General features: G+C 33.3%; 2 protein-coding genes across 3 annotated transcripts; one reads left to right on the forward strand and one right to left on the reverse strand.

Annotated features, from left to right (window-relative positions):
* The first annotated feature begins 2,030 nt into the window (after positions 1 to 2,030).
* LOC123916075 (alcohol dehydrogenase) lies at positions 2,031 to 5,904 on the forward strand. The gene is made up of 8 exons (XM_045967420.1): positions 2,031 to 2,745; positions 3,402 to 3,537; positions 3,703 to 3,772; positions 3,858 to 3,951; positions 4,179 to 4,392; positions 4,634 to 4,775; positions 4,932 to 5,102; positions 5,550 to 5,904. Exons 1-8 carry the CDS (start codon positions 2,454 to 2,456, stop codon positions 5,739 to 5,741), a joined length of 1,311 nt encoding a protein of 436 aa, XP_045823376.1. The 5' UTR covers positions 2,031 to 2,453; the 3' UTR covers positions 5,742 to 5,904.
* A 1,204-nt stretch (positions 5,905 to 7,108) lies between these two features.
* Positions 7,109 to 15,925, reverse strand: LOC123916074 (DDT domain-containing protein DDB_G0282237). Of its 2 annotated transcripts, none has more exons than XM_045967419.1 (11): positions 15,771 to 15,925; positions 14,542 to 14,695; positions 14,150 to 14,322; positions 11,410 to 11,828; positions 10,524 to 10,596; positions 9,818 to 10,158; positions 9,219 to 9,625; positions 8,994 to 9,120; positions 8,750 to 8,911; positions 8,554 to 8,642; positions 7,109 to 7,473 (listed from the first exon to the last, which is right to left on the reverse strand). In XM_045967419.1, exons 2-11 carry the CDS (start codon positions 14,652 to 14,654, stop codon positions 7,323 to 7,325), a joined length of 2,055 nt encoding a protein of 684 aa, XP_045823375.1. In that variant the 5' UTR covers positions 14,655 to 14,695; positions 15,771 to 15,925; the 3' UTR covers positions 7,109 to 7,322. The 2 variants fall into 2 exon arrangements, with proteins under 2 accessions (XP_045823375.1, XP_045823374.1); XM_045967418.1 differs by lacking the exon at positions 15,771 to 15,925 and adding an exon at positions 14,851 to 15,719.
* Between the last annotated feature and the right edge of the window lie 1,312 nt (positions 15,926 to 17,237).

A 17,237-nucleotide genomic window follows, 5' to 3' on the forward strand; every position in this document is an offset into this window, starting at 1 on the left:
GTTTATCCAATAGTAATCAAGTATTTCTCCATGTCATATAATTGAAGTGGGGTATAGTGGGATGATTTGATAGAATACACATTTGCTATTAAATGTCAGTGTAAAATTAGTTTACAGTGTCTGTGTGTATATTATTTTCTCAAAAAATTACTACTACTAAATTTGAAAGTCATAGAACATTTATGTTTACCCATCCGATGCACATAAACCAAACTTGGAGCATGACAAGTTTTTTTTAACGACAAATATATTCATAAAGTTTAAAGATTACGCACCGTAACTGTAAATTAATTTTACACTGACAACTATTAAGAATGAAGTATTCTTCCACATCATATTAAGAAAGTGAGGTTTAGTGGGGTGATGTGACGGAAAACATGATTGATATTGGTTGACGGTGTAAAATTATTTTACATTGTTAGTGCATATTATTTTTATCTTTGTAATATATGAATTAAAGAGAAAATAGAATATGCACCGATAATGTAAAATAATTTTACAATGTCGTCTAATAGAAACCGTTTATTCCGCCAGATCATCTCATTACATCCTATTAAACTCTAAACTAAATATAAATTTACATTTCATACAAAAAATTAAGTCATAATAAACACAAATTTGATCATCAAAAAATTAAATTGTATACCTTTAAATAATATTTTTTTTTGAAAAAAAATAGAAATTGTTATTCTTTTGTACCGATATACCTATATAATTTTTTACAGTAAAAAATAATTTTATTCTATCAACTATATTTTTCGCCACATCACCTCACTTTACCCCACTTTCTTAATATGACATGGCAAAATAATAGTTATTCATTGGCAAAAATATTTTACATCGCCAATGGATATCCATTAAACTCAAATAGAAATTATTCTTCTTTTGTATTGATATATACTTATGGATATTAAAGTTATTTTTTTAAAAGAAAAAGGGAAAGAAAAAAGTGCTTAAAAGAAAAGGGGAAAGAAAAAAGAACCAAACGAAGAAAGGTTAGAACAAAATGTAAAAAGATAGGTCCTCAAGGAATCAAATACACCACCTAGACGAACCATATTAGCATGACCACGCTAACACTTCAATTTGAAGTTATTGCGCGTAACCAAATATACATGTATATTTTTTATTTTACAAAAAAATCAAGGGTATTATAGTAATTTTCCAAATTTTTGGGTGCAGCCCACTCCAGCCACCTCTAGTTCCGCCTCTAAATATATTATGGGAGAAAATGGAGTTATTTGGGTCCTAAGGGATTGCCGGGGCGAACCGTTAGTTTTCGGATATGGGGTGAAGTTCCCCGGCGAAAAGCAGAGGTTAAAGAAGATTTTTAAATCCACTTTTTTATTAACCTTTTCCTAGGTTTAGCTTGAGTTTATTCCAATATCTTTTTGTCATTTATCCCCATACTTTTTTATTGAAAAAAAGATACCAAGTATCCCGGAATAGCAATAAGTAATTATTCCGATTGAACCTTCTCTTTTATAGACGATTGGCCTTTAAATATATAACCGGGCCATTCATTTAGTTCTATACTATTATTCTTTATTTGTTTTTATACCGGACCGTCCAAAAACAAAAGTCTTTTCGGACTATTTCAACGAGTCCTTGTGCGACAAGGAGTTCAATGATAATGTCCATAATTCTAGTCCTCCTCAAGGCCAGATTTTTACCCATCCCGTGGGCAATGTGGATCCAGAATAGTACCTCTGCGATACTATTCTCATTCTGATTTAGAACCATGATAAAGAACGAATTATTTTTTATAACAAGAGATGAAATAGAATAACAAGTTTATTAAATTTTTAAAAAAGTGATTGATAATGAAGCAAGTTGGTCGGTTAATTTATTTATTTACGTAGAAAAAAAATAAGATGTCCTAGATCATAAACTATATTTCATCTTATTCTTCTTACACTGTTAGATAAAAAAGTCATAAAAATAAAAAATTCTTCACTACGAACTATATTCCTTGTCGAGATGAATATAACCAAAGATGAAAAGAGCGTAAATACTAATGCAATATTTTCACACTAGACTTTAAAATAAAAAATACTAAAATATTTGTAATAGATAATGCTAAAATAATTAATGATGATTGAACATTAAAATTAAGGTTAAGGTTACATAGGATGATGATAGGTGACACGTCCTCTGGATTTGGATCTTTGCGTGTTGTTGATTGATTACTTATACTTACTATTTATTTATTTGTTAATTAAGTGAGAACTCATTGTTGCATACATTTTCTTCGGATCATTGTCATAGTTGCATTTGCATGCTTATCTAAAAATATATTTTAGTACAATAATTACGATATTAATAATATTAATATGACTTAGTATAATCCATTGAATTAAAAGCCACTATACTATGTGCTTTGTTTTGTTTTGTTTTATTTGAGTATCAGAGAGAGAGAAAGAGATTGGGTTGAATTTTGGAGAGATTGAGAAATGGCATCCGCAATTGTTCGTAGGAACATCACCAACAACTTGAAAAGGTTGCCGTTATTGTCTTCTTCTTGTTGGGGTTTCAACAACCATAATAATAATCATTTGTTGAATGTTGTTGAAGAACAACATGGTGGTGGTAGTGGTAGCGTTTCCTTTCACGCAGAAGCTGGTGGTGTTGGATTGCCATCTTACATGCGTGGAGCTGTTTATTGGGAACCCAACAAACCTCTCACCATTGAAGAATTTCACATTCCTCGCCCCAAAGCTGGTGAACTTCTCATCAAAACCAAAGGTACCTCTTTCTTGATTCTACTGTATATATTTTATTCAATTTTCACATTAAAATAAGGACAATATGATTCTGATTTTCTTTGTCTTTTTAATATATGATGATGAACTGAGAAAAACAAAATTAAAAAAGGGACCTTCATGCATGTGTAGGTAAATGATTCCCTATAGTAAAAAAAATTACCCTGATTTCATGAAGATTTTGATCATTGATAATGATGCTGATTTGCCACTATGCCCAATTGAGATTGCGATTGCGGAGGTTCTAAACTTTTATATTGCAGCTGTAATTGCGATTGTGGACTGTAATTTAAAAAAGGTGGTGGAAACTCGACTTAGGTGGTGGTTTGGGGATGTGAAGAGAAGACATGTAGATTATGTAGTAAGGAGAGTAGATCAGATGAAGGGTAGTCTAATGCTAGAGACAAACGAAGACATAGAAAAAAGATATGAGATAAACTGTTAAGAAAGACCAAGAGATTAAAGGGTTGGAATAGATATGTGATACATGACAAAATTTTGCGTCATTTGATCCATGTAGTTGACCTTGCTTGGCGGCATAAGACTTGGTTGTTGTTGTTTGCGTTGATCGTTACCACTATGAGTGATGGTTTTTGTTATTGGATATGATTGTGTAAAGCTGTGATATTTTTAATGCAGGATGTGGAGTATGCCACTCTGATCTTCATGTCATGAAAGGTGAAATTCCGTTTTCCAGTCCTTGTGTTGTGGGGCATGAGATTACTGGTGAAGTTGTTGAACATGGACAACACACCGATGCCAAAACCATAGAAAGGTTAAAGTTTTTTCGTAAAATATAAAAACAAAACTGTCAAACTACTTGCCTTTTTGTGTGACAATGAATGTTATTATGATGAGTTTGCATTTCAATGAAAAAAATTATTGTTCTTGATGACAAGCAAAAAGGAATGACAAGTAGGTTTCTTCATGTTCGTTTCAGGCTTCCGATTGGATCTCGAGTTGTTGGGGCCTTCATCATGCCTTGTGGCAACTGTAACTATTGTTCAAAGGTAATGACATTGTATTACACACTCCACTCTATATGTCAACTAAATTATGGTTTTGTCGTTGATGTTGTCTACAAATGGTATACAGGGCCATGATGATCTATGCGAAGCCTTTTTTGCTTATAATCGAGCACATGGAACCCTCTATGATGGTGAAACTCGACTATTTCTTCGAAGCAGTGGTTAGTGTTAGTTTACCTATTATTTCAAGCCTTACAGTGTTCTTTGCTTTTGGCCAACTACAAGCACCGCATACACCTAGGCTACTTGTTAATGATACTCATATTACTGATATTACTAATCATGAAGCACACAACCATCTTTCAGCTGATACAACTTTCAAAGTGTATTTATCCCTAGGAATAGAATCCTTCATTATTGGAATACTAAAATAAAGTGCAATTTATAGGAAAACCGGTATTCATGTATAGTATGGGAGGGCTTGCTGAATACTGCGTTGTGCCGGCAAATGCATTGGCTGTATTACCAAGCTCAATGCCATATACCGAGTCTGCAATTTTAGGATGTGCTGTTTTTACTGCTTATGGTGCTATGGCTCATGCAGCTGAAGTTCGCCCGGGCGATACTGTTGCTGTTATTGGAACTGGGGGTGTTGGTTCTAGGTAATTAAATCAATTGTCAAGTGGATATCACATTGTTAAATATTCAATTATCTGTGCCTACTTCCTTTCGTTATTTTTGTTGCCTCGATAAGGCTTAGAGAAATATAGACTATTTGATACTTATTATTTACATTGAAATTGGAAACCAGAAGATAATCTATTTTTACCATGTCATATATCTAAGCAATAGGCTCTAATCAAATGCACTTGTTTGCCCCTTTAACTTTATCACCGATTCCAGTTGTTTGCAGATAGCTAGAGCATTTGGTGCCTCAGATATAATTGCTGTCGATATTCAGGATGATAAGCTAGAGAAAGCAAAGACACTTGGTGCAACTCACACAATAAATTCGGCAAAGGAAGATCCCGTTGAAAAGATACTTGTATATGCTTTTCTCTCTCGCCTCATTGTTTAATCTGCCAAATCTCTCTCTTGCACGGCCTCTGCCTATTAGCTCCTGACATTATCCACTCACACTGTCATGCATTATTTCTTTTGACCTGAGAGACCCTTTATTGTTTGCTCTAATTTCATGCAGGAAATTACTGGTGGAAAGGGTGTTGACGTTGCTGTGGAAGCCTTGGGGAGACCACAGACATTTGCTCAGTGCACACAAAGTGTGAAGGATGGAGGAAGAGCCGTGATGATTGGACTAGCAAAAGCTGGTTCTTTAGGAGAGGTGGATATAAATAGACTTGTTCGCAGAAAGGTAAGTAATCTGTATGTTTGTGTTTTCAATTGTTATAATATTGTTATAATATTACTTTCTCTACTCCGACATATAACCACTTTCTATTCAGATTGGATTCAAACTGTTTATCATACTTATCATTATTAATGTTTGTTTTGTCCAAGATTTTGCTTCTCTTTTTCCACAATTTGTCGAGTGGTCTTATTCTTTCCCTGACCAGGCCAAAGTTGAGCTCAAATTGTACATACCAAAGGCCTTTTTGAAACTCAATTCAGTGCCACAGATGAACAATTCAGAGGCAGAATAATATTTTAGTATCTATTGATGACATTAATTTTCTACCAAAGCAGAATTCAAGTGAAATGACAATAATTTCCTTTATTATTGCAGCACCTCACTTATTTTCCACAAATTTAACAAAAGCTCTTTGCATCTAAGCATATATTAATTTTTCCATTTGAGCAGATAAAAGTTATTGGTTCATATGGAGGCAGGGCTAGGCAAGATCTTCCAAAGTTAATTAGATTGGCAGAAACAGGTATCTTTGACCTTGGCCATGCTGTTTCAAGAAAATACACTTTTGAGGAGTCTGGCAAAGCATTCCAGGATCTCAACGAAGGAAATATCATTGGTCGAGCTGTAATTGAGATAGTATAGCTCTACACGACCTTTGAGCAATGGCAACTATGTCTCTGTCTAACACATTGGAGTGGAAAAGGTGTTGGTGTCCTGAGAACACATATAGGTGTCTTGTGTTATCTGTCCTGATAAAATAACTGATTGTAAGGACATTTTCAAATAAAAACTTATTTTTGTGTCACTTTGCATGTGGCTCATGTAGTGGTGAAAGACTCATCATCATTGGCATGTCATGGAAGAGATGTAAAGAATGAGCAAAATAAAGTATCAGAACTAAGCAACGCTCCCAAACAATCTAAATACCATGAGAATTAATGAAACCCAAACAAAGAAGTGAGTTATTCCACCAATGATTCAACCCATAATCAAAATCTTTTATCTTCAATCTAGATCACCACCAAGAATGAATTTTTATGTTATCCGCCATATTTGCAAAGTACCTTTCTTATCCAAAAACACGGTTATTGCTGTCCTTTCTAAATATTGTAAATGCAAGCTAACTAAATAATGTGAAGATTATTTTTTCCCGTCTTAACTTATGAGACATCAAAAATCACAATATTGTTGAACTTAATTGACAAAACTATTAGATAAAGCACAAAAATACCCAACAAATCCAAAATTGTGTTCCATACTTTGCCAAAAAAAAAGCAACAAAAGAAAAGATGTTGCAAGTATTCCTCACTAACGCATCCAGAAGAGAAGCGCACAAGATAGAATTTGAGTTCAAAATTTCATGTTTTGTCAAATTATCTTTTGCAGGAAGATGATTGTTCAAAAGTCTCCAAACAGAGCAACTTTCAAGGAGTCATTTTATTCCAAACAAATTCAAAAATAGGAGAAAGTTCAACTTTTGAATAACTCGGCACCAACACTTGATATGTCACCATGAGTTGATCTCCAAGACCATTTATCTGGTACATTTTCATGAAAAAACACTTTATCTTGGGACGTTCGCATACTATGAAACTCAGACAAAGTTTGCATCCTATGAAACTCAGACAAACTAATCGGAACATGAACTATTGTTCGGTTCAACCACACCCATGGCCTAAATGTAACAAATTCTTCTATATTTGCTTCAACCTTTGCAACATTATAATATATATACTTGAATTGAACAGCCATGCTCCAGCTCCATGAACAATTTCTCTTAATAGAAACAACAGAAGCAATCATCACAGATGGGTGAATCTCCTCCATATTCACATTGTCGCTTCGACAGTCACAAGGTCTCCACTGCAATATCAGCGCGGAACCAAACAATATGAGCAAGCCATTATTTTCCATTTTAATCCTGAGCATCACAAACCAGAATATTGAAAAAACTCACTGCATTTTGATTACCGGTTGTGCACATAACGAAAACATGAGAACAAACATGATTTATCCTACCTAGAAAACATTTTTATCAATAAAAAGGGAGTATTTGTAACAGTTTCTACAATTATTGAAGAATAGTGCAAGTCATATACAAAATTTAAGATACAAGCATAAACATGCTTGTCCTTGTCCATCATCCAAAAATGAATCCAAAAACCACATTACTCTCTACGCTATGAACCAATTTGGTCCCTCAAAAATTCCAAGGTGGCATTGCTATTCTTCTTTCCACTTGTTAACATATTTGAGGAAAGCATTGGCGGGATTTTCCCTGGGTGGAGCTCGAACACGAGTAGACCTTCGAAGTGCAGACTCGTCATTTGCAATATTCTGCACCAAATCCTTTGATCTCTTCTGCAGTTCTGAGCTGTAAATATGCAACAAAAAATAAAGAATCTCAAGAAGTCAAGATGGGAACAATTTAAATAAAATATGAACAATCAATTCAAATATGGAGGAAACTCTATTCTAAAAGTTTCAAAAATGTTGGTTTAAATCAAATGTTTGTTAAATAAACTACAACAACAAATTAGCACTAACATAAATTTAAATCCAACTATTTTTGATAAAATTTAAATAATACTGCATTACAGTATCAGCACTTTTAAAAAAGAATAAAAAATAAATAAGTATTTTGTCAAAAAAAATAAATAAATAAGTACAGTATCAGCACTTCTCAGTTTTAATAACTTTCCTCTGGACCACTAGTGTTTGTTAAAAACAACTTAAGGTGCGTATTCAATAGGCTTAATCATTTATGAGAACTTATGTCTAAGCTGTTTCTACAGTCAACTAGAGGACAAGTATAAACTCTAACATAAACTTCCTATAAATTGTTTCCATAAGATTTCTTGGAGAGCTTATGAAAATTTATTGAAAATAACTTGTGCTCTGTGGATGCATGAAAATCTATTTTTATAAACTCTTTCAAATACGATAAACCAAATAAGTTCTTAGAAGCTCCATCTCTCTTAATTCAGCATAGGCATGTGCGCCAGATTATAGCATACGCAACAAAATTGGAAAAGAATATTGACAGCAATCTTGTTACTTAACCCATCATGGATATTAATATAACATTTATATTAATAACCACATTTATATTAAATTCTAGTATATCATATTTCACTCTATTAAGCCACATCCAAAAACTCCAGCAAATTTATTAGCTAAACCTGAACATTAACATCCTTCTAGATAAGTTGAACATTGACAAAATTAATATTTATCATCAGTTCATCACACAATATCATTTCTTAGATTTATTCCTTTCATTTCATTTATTTTTATCTGCTTAAAGTATAAATGACCCGAGAAGCATGTGTATGTCACTATGTTAATTGTTGGGCTACAAAATTTTAAACTGAGACTTTTACTGACGCATAGGCAACCAGATATGACTTTGTTATAAAAAAGGCATTCAGCATGAGAGGCTAATTGAACTCACCATATACTACTATAATTTTTTTCCAGGTGGTTTTTCAGTGCCCTTTCCCGCTCACCCTTGCAATTCAGTGATCCCATCAATGCATCAAGCTATTCACGCATGCCAACAGAAAATTAGAAAATAAATATGTACAACATGCAAACATAGCTTCGTCATAAAAAACATGCAAACATAGGAGGATATCTTCGTTAAGTACCTCTTCCTTGCTACTGTAGTATCCCCACTCCTTGGACTCACAGCTTTCAACAAATATCCTCCCATCGCGACGGAACCACCAATACCTATTGTAATCTCGGTCTTTACCTAATGGGCTTCTATTAATAATTCGTTTCTCTATCTCCCGTTCAAAGTATTCTCTCTGCATAATAATAGACAAGATAGTGAAAGATCCATTTCAAGAGCAGACAACAATTTAAGCAAGGAGATGGTTGCAGTATTACCCTCTGTTGCGACCGTTTCTTTGATTCCTTATGGGATAATTCTTTTCCGTTTTCAGCTGGTTCTTTCAGCTCTGAATCCAGGTTTTTAAGAGTCTTTTTTGAAGCATGACTTGAATGCTTAATCCCGCTGCAAATTGAATTTCAACAGGAAAAAAAAAGAAGTGAATTTCAATAATGTAATGTGTGTATAGGCAAGCATAAACAGTACCATTGATAAAATCTTACCTTCTATCTGAATTGTCTTGACTTGACTCTATTTCTCCATGTCCATTAGGTACATTGTGGTCATTGGTTTCTGCGATATTTGTATTGTTGATTTGATTTCCATTGCTTTCCGAGCCCCCTTTCAACCTCTCTCTTTTTTCTCTTCTCTTCCTCCCGTCTTCTAGTGCTTCTTCCCGTTTAGCAGCGCCAAGTTCCTGCCGCTGTTCAATCAACACATCCAACTTTTCCCTGAAAATTGCAGTTTCAAGAACTTGATTGACCAACTCACGTAAGATTTCTAATTTAGCATTGGCATCTACAAGGCCATAATGTCCCCGTCTTATGGTTGCTTCATAGTTCCGTAATTGAGGAATATTGATCATTTCCAGAAAATCGCATAAATATTTGTTCCAATTAACCATTGTAATCTGAAAATAAAAGATGAATGAGATAGTCATACCAAAAACAGTAATAGGATTTAACTTAAATTAAGCAAGTCACAGGATACCAGATAGCAACAAGATTCAACTGGAAAAAGCCGTCTCATGAAATCTGGACAGCTATTAAGTGATGAGACTAAGAGACTAACAAAAAGAATTATGTATAAGTTAGATGGTAACCTTATGCAACTTTCGATTCTCTATAGCTGAAGTGTATTCACCATCATCATCGATAAGAACTCGAAAAAGTGCAGCATGAGATTCCACAAGGAGCACATTGCTATCCTTATTGCAGATTGCATTTTCAAAATCTTCCAAAGAGTAGGGTGACAAGTTTAACTGTTTACCAAAAGAAGTACAAAAATCCCAAACCATTAAGAGATCCCCTACACAGTGCATTGGAACATTGAAGTCTCTTGATGGAGAAGGACGATCAGTGAACACAGGGTCGTCTGGACCAGGCTTCACCAATAGATCATCAATGGGGTATTTGACCGGTATATCCTTGTATTCTCCATTTTCTGGAAAATTTGAAAACAGTATTTTTTAAATAAAACTAAATCACAAGTTTTCATCAATGGGGTTCAAAAAATAAAATATTATGTGGCATGACAGCTCTGTTGCAAAAGATTTAACCAGGTTTTTATTTATTAAAAACAAAACAGATTTCACCAGGCAGGTGTAATATCCAAGCCATAAGAGAAAATGTTTTTCGATTAGATACGCAACAAAAAGAGATGCGCTTCTCGTTCTACATGCCATACAATTCCAACAAGAGATGAAAGTAGGAAATAAATTTCAAAATAGAATTTGATCAGAAAACAACTCAAAGAGATAAAATCATTAAAACAAGAAGCCAAAAATTGCATCAATTTCTGAACTATACCTTGAGAAGAACATTTCACTAGTGTCCCGTCCAACTTCTTCCTTTTATGTTTATCAGCTTCTTCCATTGATTCCTGACCAAGAGAAATTTGAGATAGAAAATAATGTCATAAAAATCATTCAAAAAATATCAAATAAATCGCTGAAACCCTAAATTATCATATCCCATTTATTATTATATTCAATGTTGTCAAAATTGAAATCTTGCATAAGATCGGTAGAGGGTAGCAAGATTGCAACCACGATCGTGAAATCATACCCAATTAATTGTGTAGGATCTGGAAGGGGGAGTGGCAAGATACAACGACACCCACGCCCACACACAGACAGACACACACACGCACGCACATATACATACATATATATAGATGTATAATTGGGCCTACGTGGATAGAACTCGGCCCAAACCAATTTAATATAGTTAGGAAATATGAAAAATAATTCATTATTCTTTACTTAATCTATAATTGGGCCTACGTGGATAGAACTCGGACAAAACCAATTTTTTTTTTTTAAATTTAAAAAAAAGAGCAGTAAAAAATAATTAGAAAGAAAATGGAGGGGAAAAAATGACTCTCTCGCGTGACCAGCCAAAACCATTACCCCTAATACAGAAACAAATAAACTAACCCTAATTTTATTTTCTCCTGGATGCTTATTTCCATGATGACAACCAGAAGCGATTTCGCTTTGATCTTGCTACGATTTTGCAAAAAACACGATCTTGTTCATTACTCAGATCAGAGGGGGAGAACGACATCAAAAAATCGTATGATCTTGCGCTTTAAATCGCAATCTTGATAACATTGATTATATCCAATATGTAAATTATTCTTTTATATGAATGCATAAAAGAAACAGAAACAGCATATTTCACTTTCATCTACCTCATTATTCCTTTTCTTGGAGCAAATTATAAGTCCGTTTTTGAGAAAAACCTTTCCTCTTAACTCCGCAGGAACATCAGTTGAGATACCGTGCTTTTGTGCCAGTTTGTCATGTAAAACCCAAGGGGCATTTCGATATGTAGATTCTCGGATAAAAGACTTCAGAATATTTCTACTAAAAAGCGGCTTCTTTTGCACCAAATCTTCCGCATTGACTTCTGTTTTTTCACTTATATTCTTGTTTTTATCAAGCCAAGCTACCTCATAACGGTATCTGTCGACTCCTTCCTGGATGACCTTCAATATTTTGCATGGACATACACCATCATCTTTTTTCGCATACAATTCGGCACCAGCAAACAAACGCTCATGCAATTTTTCAGCAATAGAATCGGCGAGCTCCTTCAAAGGGAGCATACCTGCAATAACAAACTATCACTAATCAATCCAGTACAGAGTGAAAAATAACACAAGCATTCTGATGAAAAGCAATGTAATTGTATAATTGAGAAGCTGGCATATATATGACTCCAGAACATTTGCATGTAGCAACTAGCAATTCAAAAACAGGCATGATTATTGTCGTTTCCAGTTCCTGAGATATTTCCTTTATTATTTTTCCTAATTTTTACAAATGATAACTCCATAACCACTTCAATTTGATCTCTGCAGCAAGTGCTGCAGCATTATTGCTCTCATTTGTACAATATAATGAATGAGTGTTTAAATGTATCTCAGATAAAGGCAATTTAACAAACTTAGACACTGGTGATTCCAATGACTTGTTTAAAAAGAGAGAAGCCCATTAATTCGCAAAATGATTTAGAAAACACCGTCGTCTGTTGTACAGATGAGCAAACTTGGACCTTCAGTGGTAACTGACAATTGAAGCAATATATATATATATATATATATATATATATATATATATATATATATATATATATATATATATATATATATATATATATATATATATATATATATATATATATATATATATATATATATATATATATATATATATATATATATATATATATATAGGGGATACTTCAAGTGAGAGGAGTAGTTATTGTGAGAGATGAGAGGATATAATATTAACCGTCAGATGAAAATCAACGATCGAGATTAAATTAAATCTTTAAACCAAGCAAGCATGTGATCACTGTTCACACAATTACTCTAAAAAAACCAGATCTCTTCTTCTTCTTCAGTTTCTCTTCTCAGTTCTCCTAATTATCTCAGGTCTAAAACTACCATGACTTCAATTTGCTTCAAATCAAAATTGGACTGAAAATAATTCTAAATCAATAGCACATCAAATAATCCCAATTGGTCAAATCTCCATCTATATTTTAGTTTTTTCCAAATTAAAAGTAGAAGAATCTATGTTTTTCTATCAAATAATTACGAGAATATGGCAAAAGTACAACACTGTTTGCAGAAGCAGTGTTTGAAACTAAAATAGGAAACTGAATGTTTTTTTTTTCTTCTGTCTATCGCATACAAAAAAAAGGAATTAGAACAAAAAGGGAACGGGTGACCTAAGCAAATAGAACCAAATTAAAGATCAATATTTCATTATTTGGTTAATTCATGAATAAAGAAAAAGAAATTTAATGTTGATTGAAACACATGGTTGCAGAATTGGGTTTATGCAAATGGAGATGTGTATTGTCGATTTGCGATGTACAGTAATCAAAGAAGACAAGGATGAAAGGGAGAAGAATCAACTGCACGCGTTGATCTTAGCAAAGTTGGTTTATTTTAATCCAATGGTTGTCAATGAGTCCTCTCATCTCTCACAATAACTACTCCTCTCACTTGAAGTATCCCCTATATATATATATATAAAAACTGAAAATCTATTTCTCTCAATATCAACAGAAGCAGACTTATAATCATTACAGTGATCTATTAATGTCTAATGAAATCAGACAAATAACATCTAGTTAGCCAAAGCCAATTCATCTTCAATCTAGTCCATAGACGTGAATAATCAGTAAACACGATACCCAATATATCACTTTATATAAATTCATTTGGAGGTAAACCATGTGTTGCAAATTGAATATTGTGCCGACTGTTGAATAAAAATTTAACACTTAGGGGACTGTTTGGTTTCAGAAAATGGCATATGTTTGATTGCACGTCTAATTGCAGAACAGTCACCATCCTGTTTAGAAATGTTTTTAGAAGAAACAATGAAAACAAAAGAGTTGTATTCGTTGTTTTCTGAACGAACCTTTTGGAAACATGAAATGAAACAGATGAAAACAAGGTGACAATTTTGTAATTAAAAGTGAAAATAGAAAATGTTTAAAAGCTACGCCCTCACACTAGACAGGCCCTAAGTCAAAACTCTATGGCAGACCCTAGACAATCACCCATAAAAATAAAATAAGAACCCAAAACATCAGTGCAGTGCATAAGTCTAAAAGTTACGCCATCACCCTTTTGAATAACACTGTTGGATCAAAATAAAATCATTTCTCATCATGTGGGAATAAACAGAAGTGTTAACCATTGATGCAATTTCATATCCATCCATGTATTTTGAAACTGGCATTTATATACAGGATAACATCCACATTAACTACCACACATAAAGTCTGGATGTAACAAGTATCAGAATTCAACAATTGCAGGCAACTATATAATTACTCAAGCAGAACAAAAAGAAACGATATATAACATCAAAATAAATTTCTTCAGCTCAGAAGAGAGTAGCTCTTACTGTACTGAATGATCCTTAAAGCAGGAGTTGTAAATTCTTTAGGAAACTGTAGGAACTTCTCAGTAGCTCGTTGTTCTGACACCAAAGCCTCTTCATATGTCAAGCCAGTTTTTCCAGTGGCCTTACATGCCCAAACCCTCTGACGGTATAGATTCAAACGGTTCAAGTAATCTCTATTTTGTGTTAAGTTGGACCAGCCATATCCTCTCCTTTTCTAGGAGCAAGTATGAAATGCAAAAGGCATATAGTATTATCATTGAATTTTGCAATAAGTGGTCAAAGATGCTAAACTACCCAAATCAATCCAGTTTCTACCCACATTCAAGTTACAGACAGTTAAAGCAGTAATGCCAAAAACAAATGAAATGAAAATAGATGACTATAAAGGATACTGATAATCTCGAAATATTTCTTTTGTAAATCGAACTTGGTAAACATGCTCGTCCGGCTTCAAATCCTGGGGAGGCTCAGTCAAGGGAAAAGGCTTCCTCCTTAAAAGAGGCATTGAGAAAGAATCTCAGTTACTGTCAGATAGAAACATGCACCCTGCATTGAAAATTCAACAGAACATAAAATTTTAAGTCGTAAGATACTATAGTTTTGATTTTAACAGTTCCACACCATTTACCAAAATAAATAATCTAAACAAAATTATAAATAAGCAGAACACAGAAGCCACTTGAATGTGAATCATTTTCTACCTCAGCACTGAAATTAACTTCAACCAACTGAGTTATTCTATGAAAATCATAACATATATAAATTTCAACTCAAAGAAAAATAGTCCCTATTGTTTTCTATTGGCTCACCTTTAAAAATCACCTTAAGTTAGCCAAAAGAAAATGAAAATCTAGTTTAACTAAAAATTAATCAGATACAATCTCACTAGCTGAAACACGTTTTGAATCGCATCGCAATTGAAAGCTAAGTGTCTCTGAAGCAAGAACCCTAAATTTTTCCCCAGAAACAAACATCGAAAAGTAACCGCCAAACACAAAGATCATTTGCAACAATACTGAATAACACCATCATGAAAAACCAATTCAAAACCCAATGCACTAACCTAAAATTGCAACCCAATGTTCATTCATACAAAAAAAAAACCTCAATACTTTATCAAACACCGAAAAACAAAAAACAAAAACGGAAAAATCACAATTAAAAATACAATCGATTCATTATTTTTCAATAAATGCGCACTACATTGAAAACGAAAACTCCATCATCACAGTGTAACAAGACAAAACCCTAATACAGTAGAACAAAAGCAAACCCTAAAATGTAACCCTATTGAAGATCTTGTAACGCGTAAAAAAACCGAGTAACGAAATATGCAACCGCCGCCGCGTAGACGATTCTCCGGCGTGAAATAAACAATCGACGAAGAAGATGAATTCGGTTAAGTACATTAATGAGAAAAATCGGAACGGAAAATTGAAAAAAAATAAAGAAATCGGCGATAGCATAAAAAGAAAGGGTTCCCGCCAGAACTAAAATGGTAACTAACAGTTGAAAAGAAAAACGAAAAGTAGTGCGAGTGAGAAAAGTGTGTGTGCGCGCGCGAGAGAGAGTGTGAGAGAGAGAGAGAAAGCGACAGAGAAAGAGAGAGAGAGGATCTTACAGTGAAGAAGTTGTTGAATGCGTGGTGAAGAGAAAGAGGAGAAAATTGCGTGTTGGTTTTGTGTATATATATTTTGTGTGTGTGTGTGTGTGTTTTGAAGTGAAGAAGTTTTCGCTTTTCTCTCCCTCCTTCGGGTTGGGAAAAAACTACACAATATTTTTATTTTATTTTTTAATTAAATATTTATCTTAAAAAAAAGCTTTTTTAAATATAAATTAAATTAAAGAATGTGCACATTGTTATGGCATCCCTTTGCAAGTTGAATGTCGTGGCCTTAACCACCTACTCATACGTGTCTATTTACATTTTATCACACCTTTCTCTGCTCTCCTCCAAAATTCTACAAGGCCTTCATGTTTATAAGATTTTTTCACTTTTTTTGTGATATGTAGTTTTATTTTTTGTTCCATCTATTTTTTAAAATAAAAAGTTATATATAAAAATTAGTTGGGATGGCACATCGAGTCTTGGCTGCCCATGAACCTAACGGGCCGATCCACTTAAATCCTTTTATATGTGTGGCCCTCAAAATCGAGGTGGGTCGGGTCGGTTCCCTTGACAACTCTAGTTAGAAGGTTATAAGATGTCGCAAGATGTTAAGTTAGTGATTACATGATCATGAGATAGTGGAAGAATGAGGAGAGCAAGTGAACCAAGCTAATATAGACTTAGATAGAAATATTTGTGATGATAAAATAAAAAAAATCATAAATTCAATTTTATTTTTAATTCATACATTTTTATTAGAGACAGTATCACTCTTCTTCAAATTATCAATTTTTATTATAAAGTAAATCAATCACATAAGTTATATTATTTTGTGATATTTAAGTAACCCAAAAATAAGTATGAACAGGTGAATTATTATCATGTAAATATTATAATGAGAAAGGAGTTATTCTTGATTATAACTAAAGAGACTTGAGTTATTTTTTTAACTTGTCAAAATAATTGTATTTTAAGGTATATTAGGGTGAACAAGTGCAGAAAACATCTTATGTTGGCTACTTTTTTATTATAAGTGAAAAAAAAAATCAAGTACTTCGTGTGAAATGGACCGGGCCACCAGGGGAACAAACAAAACACACCACCTGGGCTTTTTAGCCCCCTTTGAAATTAAAAATAAAAATAAAAATAAAAATAAAAATAACACACTCTCTCATTTTTTAAAGATGAAACTAAACCATCAATTTAGTTTTGAAATTGTTACTACTATTTTTAATTCAGTTCATGTTCTGACTAAATATTATATTCATCCCCCAATATTACCACCATTGACATATAAAACAAACCATTTACAACGAGGTAGTATGCATTATTTTAACATATATTCTCACCTTAAATTTATGGTGACTTGGATGTGAGAGTATTTTCTATAGGTACCCCATCTTTTTTTAAAGTGTTTCATATAAAAAGAATCGGAGGAGTATTATTAATGAAATGTATAGTTAATGATAAAGTTAGTGA

The sequence above is a fragment of the Trifolium pratense genome, linkage group LG3, assembly GCF_020283565.1.
Source record: "Trifolium pratense cultivar HEN17-A07 linkage group LG3, ARS_RC_1.1, whole genome shotgun sequence".
In the NCBI taxonomy this organism is placed as follows: domain Eukaryota; kingdom Viridiplantae; phylum Streptophyta; class Magnoliopsida; order Fabales; family Fabaceae; genus Trifolium; species Trifolium pratense.